The sequence below is a fragment of the Nicotiana attenuata genome, unplaced genomic scaffold, assembly GCF_001879085.1.
Source record: "Nicotiana attenuata strain UT unplaced genomic scaffold, NIATTr2, whole genome shotgun sequence".
In the NCBI taxonomy this organism is placed as follows: domain Eukaryota; kingdom Viridiplantae; phylum Streptophyta; class Magnoliopsida; order Solanales; family Solanaceae; genus Nicotiana; species Nicotiana attenuata.
The window spans coordinates 202619-213957 of record NW_017670822.1 but is presented as its reverse complement, the minus strand read 5'-3'; the positions used below and the strand labels follow the sequence as shown (position 1 = coordinate 213957).

Sequence of the window (11339 nt, the reverse complement as noted above, 5' to 3'; positions counted from 1 at the left end):
ATTGACCCTAGGTACTTAAAATTTTCTCTCTTGGGGATGACTTGTGAGTCGAGCCTCACTTCCACGTCTGTTTTTTCCATCACGCCACTGAACTTACACTCCAGGTATTCAGTCTTAGTCCTACTCAACTTGAACCCAAGCTTTCCGACCAAATAAAAAAAATTCTCTCAATCTCAATTCTTGATGCAATTTTTTTAAAAAATTAATGTTTCCATCAAATCCAAGAGATTAAAAAGACAAAAATTGAGTTGTAAAATAGAGCTTGTTGAGATAGATGACTCTTGTAGAGGAAATGGATTGGAGGTGGAGATTCCGATGGAAAAAAAAGAGAAAAAGAGAGAAAAAAAGGAACAACTTTAGCTGATTTTGACTCACTTGTTTAAACATGACTAATAGCCTGTTTGACCAAGTTTCTTTTTGGCCAAAAGTGCTTTATTTTGGCCAAAAATTGAGGTGTTTGGCCAAGCTTTTGGAAGGAAAAAAAGTGCTTTTGAGGAGAAGCAGAAGCAGTTTTGCAGAAGCAGTTTTGGAGAAGCAGAAAAAAGTAGCTTCTCTCCAAAAGCACTTTTCTGAGAAGCACTTTTGAGAAAAATACACTTAGAAGCAGTTTTTTAAAGCTTGGCCAAACACTAATTGCTGCTCAGAAGTGCTTTTCAAATTAATCAGCTAAACACAAACTGCTTCTCACCAAAAGTACTTTTGAGAAAAGCACTTTTCAAAATAAATTGATTTTTACAGCTTGGCCAAACGGGTTATAAGTTTCAAACAATAAGGAGGAAAAGGACCGCCGGAGCATGTGGTAATGGCTCATTGGTTTTGTTAAAATGAAGAAAGAGAAACAAAAAATGAAAAGGAAAAGATAAATGAATAAGAGAAGAGAAGGCAAATTAAAAAAAAAATATTAACTATTACGTGTAATTAGATATAACGTCTAATAGGAAATTGAGTTAAATTAGTTTTAAGCTATTTTTGGCCATCACGCGTATCTAAGAAATTAATAGCCTGTTTGGTCAGGTTGGAAAAATCAGCTTATTTCTAAAAATACTTTTCAAAAAGTACTTTTGGAGAAAAGTCGTTTGTGTTTGGTTAATAGCCTGTTTGGCCAAGTTTGTTTTTGGGCCAAAGGTATTTTTTTTGGCCAAAAGCACTTTTGACCAAAATTGAGGTGTTTGGCCAAGCTTTTGGAAGGAAAAAAAGTGCTTTTGAGGAGAAGCAGAAGCAGTTTTTGAGAAGTAGAAAAAAGTAGCTTTTCTCCAAAAACACTTTTCTGAGAAGCGCTTTTGAGAAAAATACACTTAGAAGCAGTTTTCAAAAGCTTGGCCAAACACTAATTATTGCTCAAAAGTGCTTTTCAAATTAATTAGCCAAACACAAACTGCTTCTCACCGAAAGCACTTTTTTTAAATGTACTTTTGAAAAAAGCACTTCTCAAAATAAGTTGATTTTAGAAGCTTGGCCAAACATGCTATAATCCATTTGAAATACACTTTTGAACAACAATTTGTGTTTGGCCAAACTTTTTAAAACATGCTCTTAAGTGTCAAATTAGGAATAAGTACATGAGTTGTTTAATCACAGACATTTATTATTAAAGATAAAGGTTAGAAGGTAGCCTATAAAGTTAGAATATGTAAATGACTTTTTCGGACTTGAGGGTCCAAACTTATGTGAGATGACATTCTTTCCCTCTAAATTTAAGTGGTTGCAAGGAAGAAAACAAGCAAAAAGTAGGGGCGAAAGGCAGCAAATGGTCAGTCTCTCTGTTACAGTAAACAATTTACAACAGTGCTGTGATCGGCTCTTTTTTTCTTCATTTGGTAAAGTGAGAATTCTCCAAATTTAGTGGTGGGAAGTTTTCTATCTTGATTTTCTCGCTTTCTTGCTCTCGTAAACGATGTCGTCTGATTTCATTTGTATTAATAGTAGTATTAGCATGGACAAGTTTCTCATCTACTTTCGGTGTTGATTCCAATGAAACCCTAGATGGGGGACCATACTAAGGATTAACTACCCTTGTGTACAAAATCTATAATTGCACCAGAAACTTCTTTCACATTTTGAATCTGCTTTCATAATCAAGTGACGAATGCTACCATCATCATTGAATAAACAAAATTAAATCTGCTTTATATCAGCATCAGCCTAAATTGTTCATTATTATCCTTTCAGGCGCTGATGGAAACTTAATCATTCAACATTTATTTGTTTCTGAGAAACAGTGACTGAAAACGATATCGTGGTGTTAATAAATTGTATACTCACAAGATAACCGCATTGTGTAACCCATATCAGATATTTGTGTCTCTGACTGAATTTTATACAAGTCTTTTTCGAGCAGTTATATATCTTTTCTCTCTTAGTCAACCATAGTTAAAATCACGTTTTCACTTTTATATGGAGTTGATGATTATTGATTCTTTGTGCTTCCTACTGTGTATTTTGTTTATATATTGTCTTAATTTGCTTCTGCTTGCTTTGGGTTATTGAACTGGAAAGAAGTTCAATTAGAAAGAAGACAGGTTTTTGCAATTGGTGAGTTACAGCTATGGAGTACAACATCAAGTTTGTGAACAAGCTTAGTTGCATCATGGGCTGATGAGCCTCGCCGTAAGGTTTCTTCTTCTTCTTTGTGTTTAATTATTCGATTTTTCTTTTATCGTTTTGCTTCTTCATTCTTGTTCTCCCTATTTTCGGATGAAGCTGGGTATTTGCCCTTTTGGTGAAATTATGTACTTGTCCGACTAGGAATATCTTGTGGGGTTATGCAGATCTGTTTCCCGGTTTCTTGTGCATGCTGAAATTTTAGTGGAGCCGGGTTGTTGTTTCTTTTTACAATATGGAGTGGAATGTAAAATGGGACTGGGGAGACCTGATGATGTTTAGTTCGGAGATCTGTGGAAGTCCGAAAGAACTGCAATTAACAGATTGGGGAGTTGATGAAGAGGGAGAAGTTGATCGCAGATCCTTCAATCTTTCAGGGTTTGGCGGTAGTGTTGGTGGTTATGGCTCTGACATGGGGCGTAGTTCTTCAATTAAGAGCTCAATATCAGCTTCTACTGACTCTTCACCAAACGAGACGCTGAAAGCATCCAGCTTCACTTTTGAAGCTTCTAATGGCTCTCAAGGGAATCTTGGTAAGGATGTGGAACAGTGCAGAGATGAGCTATATAGATGTTCGCCACCCATGGAGGCTTTGATAGGCTATGATGGACCATTGACTGGTCTGGAACTTGGTAAGCGAACAGTTGAAAGCAACAGTGGTGGAATCAGTGTTAAGCTCCCGTCCTCGTCCACAATCCCTGTATCATCTGTTAGTGCAGCAAAGAAAAAAAAATCATCTAGTCAGAATGCACTAATTCCGCGCTGTCTGGTTGAGGGCTGCAATCTTGATCTGTCTTCAGCTAAAAAATATCACCGAAAGCATCATGTTTGTCACAGTCATTCCAAATGCCCAAAAGTCATCATAGGAGGTGCCGAGCGGCGCTTTTGTCAGCAGTGTAGCAGGTAAAACTCTCATTTGATGGGCCTACCTTCGGGCATCTTGTTTGTTAATAACAACTTGTTCTTCTGGATGTATAGCTCCTACGGCATTTTTTTTGTGGTGTGTGTGTTGGGGGGGGGGGGGGGGGGGGGGGGGGGGGGGCGGGGGGGGGGGGGGGGGGGGGAGTTAATATGTCCTCAGTAATTAAGCAATTTTGAGATCATAATGGCCCATTCCTTTTTTTCCCCACTGAAGGTTCCATAGCTTGTCTGATTTTGATGAAAAGAAGCGAAGCTGTCGGAGGAGGCTTTCTGATCACAATGCACGCCGCCGCAAGCCACAGCAGGAAACTATCCAATTTAACTCGACTAGGCTTTCTTCATGGTTTTATGGTATGGTGCCTATGTTAAGATTGGGCTTCTTCTGAACTATAACATGATCATTCATATGAAAAGCTTCAGCAAGAGCTACAGGAGAAGAATAATATAACATGGACAGGAATGTGTGGCTAATTGCCAGTGTTTCTATTAGAAATTACTTTTCTGGAAAACAACCAATTTCTGTGGTATTGTCTTGCATAACTCCATACGTTTTAAGACATCAGATATCAGTTTTAGTAAATTAAATAATGCATACCTGTAAGAATATTTGTGCTCCGACAATTGTCTTTTGGAAAGTAAGCCCACGAGGTGCTGCATGTGAAATGAGATGTGCTGCTTATGTTTATCAATGCTTCTACTGACTTCGGAATATGCTTTTACTTAGTCTTCTATAAGTATCATACCATCGTGTTTCCTTGCACATGCTCTGCCAGTGGAGGTTTATCCAACTTTTAGTTCACCTCATCTTACATTTTCCCAAGTTCTGTTGTCTTATTATCCCTTTCTTGGTGTGGTGGTGGTGGTGGAGATTGTGGTTGGGGTATCAGTAGGGAGCTAACTGAAACCTTTTATTTTCAGGTCTCTACCTTATCATATAACTGAAAGACACTTCTTACATTGTTTTGTTTTGTGCTTAGCCACTAAGTATCATTTTATGTGCTTCTACATTTACAGATAATAGCAAATCGATGAATTTTGTATTCAACAATGGCCTCCTTCTCCAATCTAAAACTACTGCAGATTCTACCTGGGGAACCTCTGAAGTTCCCAAGTTCACAATAACAAGAGAGTTAACTTCAAAGCCTTACAAAGCTGGCAGTATTAATGTGCAGTCACTTGTGGGGGGAATCAAGCTTCCAGGGGCTACTAATATACAGACCAATGCATCCAAGGGCACCACCACCGATGTCTTCAGCCAAGGTTTGTTTCACGACCAAGGAACCCCGACCTATAATTGTGTCTGTTTGTAGTTCTCCTATATTATGCACGAAATTCCATCATTAATCTTTTCTTTTCTTGATCTAATAGAAAGATCTCTGCTTTTGTGTTGGATATTACTGCATTTGTGTTGGATACTACCGCTATTAGTGCTTTTGATAAAGGAGCATATTGTAGGGTTCTACAATAATCTTTTAGTGAATCTGAACATTGGAGGCCAAAGTGGATTGGGGATGATTTAAATAAACTATCAAAGGAGGAAAAAGAATGGATTCAGAGGCCTGTCACAATGGAAGAGGTGGAAAGGGTTATAAAGCTATTTAAAGGAGATAAGGCACTAGGTCCAGATGGTTTCAATCTACCTTTCTTTCATAAATGTTGGAGTATAGTCAGGGGTGATGTGTGGAATGCTGTAGATTTGTTCTTTCAGGAAGCAAATTTTACTAAAAGCTTGAATGCAACTTTCATTGCTTTGATACCAAAAAAGAGGGAGGCAATAGAAATAAAGGATCTCAGACCAATCAGCTTATTGGGGTCTGTATACAAAATCATTGCTAAAGTGCTAGCAGAAAGACTCAAGCTGGTGATAGGGAATTTGATATCAGATAATCAAAATGCATTCATAAGAGGGAGACAGATTGTTGATGAATCAATGGTTGCAAATGAATGTGTGGAATATTTTTGAGAAACTAAAAGACAAGGGGTGTTATGCAAATTAGATCTTTAGAAGGCATATGACCATGTTAACTGGGCATGCCTACTAGATATCATGAGACAAATGAACTTTGGGGAAAAGTGGATAAGTTGGATTGACTATTGCATCTCCACAGTAAGATTCTCAGTTCTTATCAATGGAAACCCTCAAGGTTTCTTTAAATCTATTAGGGGATAAGACAGGGGGATCCTTTATCTCCATATCTTTTTGTGTTGGTAATGGAAATTCTCAGTAATATGCTGAAAAGAGCAGAGCTAATGGGCTGGATCAGAGGTTTCAAAATCAGAAGAAGGGGTAATGTTAACTGTGATATTACAAATATCCTCTATGCAGATGATACCTTGATGATTTGTGGAGCAGAGAAAGAACTAATTTTGTACCTAAGGGGGATTCTTTTAGCCTTTGAAGTTGTGTCAGGATTAAAGGTGAATCAAGTAAAGAGTAGTTTGTTCAGCATTAATGCAGATCACAGTATAGAGGAATTAGCAGATGTAATGGGATTTAAGGTGGAGAATTTACCTACAGTTTATTTGGGACTTCCCCTAGGTGCTAAGAAAAATGAACAAAGAATCTGGCAGGGAGTTTTGGATAGATGTTCCAGTAAGTTGACTCCGTGGAGAAAGCAATATTTGTCATTGGGAGGCAGACTTACTTTGGTTAGTAGTGTGTTGGATGGAATTCCAACTTATTTGATGTCTCTATTCCAGTTACTTGCACGTGTGGAAAAGAAGTTAAATACTATGAGGAGTAACTTCTTATGGGAAGGAAATGCAGATAGAAAGAAGTTACATTTGGTAAAATGGCAAAAGGTAATAACTGCTAAAAAGGGAGGAGGTATGGGGGTTAGAAACTTGAGAATGCACAATAAGAGTTTACTATATAAATGGTTGTGGAGATACAATGATGGAAAGGAAAGCACTTGGAAAAAACTTATAGATGCCAAATATGTGAAGAAGGATACATGGAGGCATGCAACTGTTCACAGTTCTACAAAAGGCAGTATATGGAGCAATATTAGTAAGTTGTGGAATGAATTTCAACAGCACACAAGACTGAAGTTGGGAAATGGAAGTAAAATCATATTCTGGACTGAAGTATGGGTGGGGGGTGTGAGGTTAAGTAACAGATTTCCAAGCCTATATAATTGCTCTATTAGCAAAGATGGATATGTTGCCGAGTTTTACTCAACAAATGGCTGGCAATTAAACTTCAGAAGAGGATTTAATGACTGAGAGATGGAAGAAGTGGGACAGATACTCCAATTATTGAGCACAAGTGATAGAGCAAAACAAGGAGGATCGATTGGTATGGACAGCAAGTAGTGATATGCAATACTCTGTTAAAAGTTGTTATAACCTTCTCCAGAAACAATCTGATTCTTATGATTCTAATTGGCCTTGGAAAATGCTATGGAGAACCAGAGCACCTAGCAAAGTGGCTTGTTTTTGGGTGGGTTGCCGTCAGAGAAGCTTGTCTTGCGCAAGATAATCTACAAAAAAGAGGATTTAGTCTAAGTAACAGGTGCTATTTATGTGAAGAAGAGTTGGAAACTATTAACCACCTGTTTATCCACTATAAAATTGCTAAACAGTGCTGGGAGCTTTTCTTGAATCTGTGTGGTGTTTCTTAGACTATGCCTTCAGACATAAAATCATTATTGTTTAGCTGGCAAAGACAGAAGATAATAAGAAGTAAGAAGCAGCTTTAGAGGACCATTCCTTTATGCATCTTCTGGACCATTTGAGAAAAAGACAGCGCTTGCTTTGAGAATAGGAGAATTCACATCTCTAGAATTATAAATAATCGTATGCAAAAACTATATTTTTGGTGTAAACAACGTTTAGTTGAGAGTGTGGATCAGTATTTAGAGTTTTTGGATTTGTTAGGAAACTTGTAACTGAAGTTCTGCTGCTGCAGGTTTTTGACTGCTCTTGATGTAACCTATATACCATCTTGGTACCTTTATTAACAAAATCTTTACCTTATCAAAAAAAAATTACTGCTAGTTCTCTCTAAAGATTTCTATCAAGTTATTGGATAATTACTAATGGAAGAGGGTAATATTTCTATGTGGATAGGACGTATCAACACTGCTTTTTATGGCTGCAATTAGTATCTAAGTATAGCTTCTGATATTTGCATTATAACCACATGGCTTGCAAGAGTACTGAACCTTCCTGGTGAATCTATTGGATAAATTTCATATTCTGAGTGTTCCTTTTCTGACACTGGCCTACATCTGATGAGTGACATAGAAGCACCTTATTGAAAGCTTTACTTTTATGCCATAGGAAACTCTTGTTTGTTGGGGCTATTATTAAAAAAAAAATAAAAAAAATAGGCCTTGTCTGTTTGAGTACAAAGATTGGTTTTGCAAATGGTAGAAATGATTGGTGTTATCTGATTTGGGGTTGTCTATCCTTTCAAATGCCTAATGCTAGGCTCACGAGGGTTCAAGTTCATAGGATATGTTCAATTGCAAATTAGCCAAGTTGTTTTATTTCTGAGACCTAAAAATAATGGTTGAAGCTGAATATAGACAGTCTTAACCAGTTTGTTGGTGGGTGATCTACTGGTTCGTAACACCTAACTTGGATGTATCAAAAACTAATAAGAGTTTGTAGTGGTTGTGGATCATTAATTATTTTCTCTCTTCTTACACACAGTATCTAGGAAAATTAATAGATTTAGGTGAAAACATAAACCTGTTCCCTCCTAGTACCACCTCAAGGTTCACAACTGAAAGAGGGTGAGATAATAAGTTTCAAACTCGGGTGCGGATATCCAGTATGGGTGCGGATTTAGAGGTGGGATTCTTCATCACTTAAATTTTAGGATTCTGGGATATGGTTCGGAGTGTGGATACAAGTGTTGGAATATGGCCAATAAATGTAGTACGACACATATAATTATATATTTCGATTAATTAAAGTTATTGAGCTAAAATTGAATATCCAATCAATCTTTATTTCATGATCAAAGATGTAGTCAAAGCACCCAAGGTACATTGAGCCATGCTCTTTTTTATTTTTACGAAATGCGAGTTGTCTAGGCACAAAGCCAAACAAGTCCAGATTAAGTCAAGCTTTTGCTCCTATTTTTTGGTATTTTAGCCTAACTCATTGATTAAGAATTAAGAGACTTGGTGAATTTAGTACCAAAAAACCCCTCCTGGCGAGAAGTCAAGAAATCTGCACCAAAAAAATGAATCTAATTAGGTTAATTTAGGGGATAGAGAATATGAGATAGGGAATGTAGATTCCTTTGCATCTCGATTCAGTTTTACTCTGGTGTGGATCCCGCACCCATGCCCAAATCATGTCGGATCGACACAGGTGTAGCCGGGATTTTGAAAGGTCTAAGCAACATAGGTGAGAATGGTTAAGTTGGTTCCCTCACGCTACGATTAAAAGCAATGTTGAAACGAAGTGAAGTGTTTAGTAGCATGTGTTATATAAGTAATATGCACTAAGCATGTCAAAAATTAGGGGTTGCAAAGGTTTACTTCTTTACTTTATAGCTTAAGTAAACTTGTCAAGTTTATTTGAATGTACATGGTATCTAGTGCTGGTACACCCAAAGAGGGTAGCCCGACAGTCAAAGAGTTAGTCAGCTAGAGTGACAATTTTGGCTATAGAGACCACGGTACAAATCCAACAGAGGCATACTAGGTGAATTTGTCCCATTTGTCTAAACTTTGGTGGACAAAGTTATTGATTGCATGTGTTGGTGGAGAGTTGCATGTGCTCTGTGGATTAGTCGAGGTGTGGACAAGTTGTCTGAATACCACTAGCAAAGAAAGGTTATCTTGTGCTGACACTTCTCATTTGATGGAATGTAAAGACTCCATCACGTACTCTTAGAATGTATATTTTCTTTCATCGGCCGTGGAAACCATGTGCAGGCGGCTAGAAATGGAGTACATTAAGAAGTAGAACATAGTTTTCTTCTTGGATCTGATTGAGAACTCTTGGGCAAGCCAGAGAAATGCTGGGACAAAATTTGAGTTAGGCTTTATGTTGACTAGCTTGAATGTAGCAAACTTAATTTTAGGAGATTTGATTATGTTGACTAGCTTGATTGTAGAAACTTAATTTTAGGAGATTCGATTCTATTCTAGGAGATTTTATTCTAATTGATTTGTGTAATAACTATAATTGATTTTCTTTCCTAAATTAGCCATAGGAACCTTTGTGTAAATACTAGTGCTTATTGGATATTAAAACATACTGAAATACAAGAAGTTTCATTCTTCTTCACGAAAAAGATGCGTGATGGGAGATGCTTGTGTGTTTGATTTCCTACGCAATTTGCCTCCAGCATTGATAGGTTTCTGATCAGAGTAAAGAAGATGTAAGTGAATTGTTGGTTTTCCTCTCGTAGATGGTATAAAAACATTTAGTTTATATAACATGTAAACTTATTATAAGGCTGCTGGTAGCAGAAGAAGTTTCTGCCCCTTGTAGGTATAATAGGAATCACTTGTTTGAATCCAATTTAGTTTGTTTTCTTTCATGATTAGCCAAATTGTGTTTGTGGAAGGCTTCCAAGGAGAAATTAAGAGAGAAGAATGTAGAGAATGCTATGCTTGTCACCCTGAATCGTGAAAGATGCTATAAAGTTTGAGGGGAAGCAGTCTTTAATCAGTTTTCTAAGAGTTCTCTTAATTTCACACATGTTGACGGAAGTAACTGGAAATGCCATATAATTAGATTCACCAAATTGTTTAAGAATACACAGTATGTCATTACTTTTATTTGAAAAGTATATTATTATTGTGATTGTTTGATTATTAATCTAAACTCTTTGGTTTTTCTATCAGGTGTGAAGGAGGACATGTTCTCTCCCAATATGGGCGCGGCACCAGAATTACCTCGTGCTCTCTCTCTTCTGTCAAATAAATCTTCATCCGAGCCTGAATCTACTTCAATTGGCCACCCTACACATGTAAACCAGATCAGCATAACAGAGCAGGCTATTCCTGAGAATTCACCACTTGGGTCCACTGAACACTGGCAGGCTGAGCAATATCTACTCAATCCAGGCATCCATGCTTTGGTTGCTAATGGTCATAGTGGTGGTAGCTTTCAGCTTTCCAAAGATCCATTTGTCAACTTCTATTTCAATGGATTGAACTGACACAGGGGATACTATTCAACGAACCCCTCAACGTCAGGATTGGATTTCAGTTTTTGCTGGCTTTGCATCTCCGTTTCAGCAGTTGTTAAACTGGGACCTAACCAGATGGTTCATAAGTAGGGTATTGGAAGCACTCTGTCATTCTAAAGTGGCAGAACATATGTACATGGAGTTCCTCCGGACATTGAACATCCCAATCTTGGGAAAAAAACTTTTGATTGAAAATGTGCAGTAAAATCTTTGACAAGAAAAAACTTAAATCAACAACAGGAGTTTCGAAGAGTTGGAATGTTTTCTTGTTTCTGCACTTTGACATGATGTTACCACACAGATTTGATGTCTGGTATCTAAAAATGCCAGACAGTCAGATTTATCTAAAATCGTTCTGAATTGTGGATGTAGGATTCGGTTGAATCTGGTTTTACCTTCTTTTTGTGTAGATGTATTGGCATTAAGTAATCAGTAGTCTTCATTTCTCTATGCTAGTGGATGTTTGTCCCTAAGCTTATGATTTTCTTTCCGTAGATCTACATAGGGGATCAAGAAATGAAAAAGAGGAAGGAATAGTGAGAATTGAACTCATACTTATTGTTCAAAGACTTTCACGGGTACCGCTAGACTATAAAACTTACCCTTAAAATATTTCAGCTACTCAAAGGAATTAAAATAATCCTGTTTTCATCTT

The 11339-nt window shown here is 37.3% G+C and overlaps 1 protein-coding gene across 9 annotated transcripts; it reads left to right on the top strand.

Annotated features, from left to right (window-relative positions):
- The first annotated feature begins 1643 nt into the window (after positions 1–1643).
- LOC109243668 (squamosa promoter-binding-like protein 2) lies at positions 1644–11134 on the top strand. Of its 9 annotated transcripts, none has more exons than XM_019410636.1 (6): positions 1644–1750; positions 2497–2607; positions 2701–3504; positions 3737–3873; positions 4537–4782; positions 10338–11134. In XM_019410636.1, exons 3-6 carry the CDS (start codon positions 2837–2839, stop codon positions 10652–10654), a joined length of 1368 nt encoding a protein of 455 aa, XP_019266181.1. In that variant the 5' UTR covers positions 1644–1750; positions 2497–2607; positions 2701–2836; the 3' UTR covers positions 10655–11134. The 9 variants fall into 9 exon arrangements, with proteins under 9 accessions (XP_019266181.1, XP_019266184.1, XP_019266183.1 ...); XM_019410639.1 differs by having other exon boundaries at positions 1645–1750; positions 2500–2607; XM_019410638.1 differs by lacking the exon at positions 1644–1750 and adding an exon at positions 1757–1845 and having other exon boundaries at positions 2500–2607.
- The last annotated feature ends 205 nt before the right edge of the window (positions 11135–11339 follow it).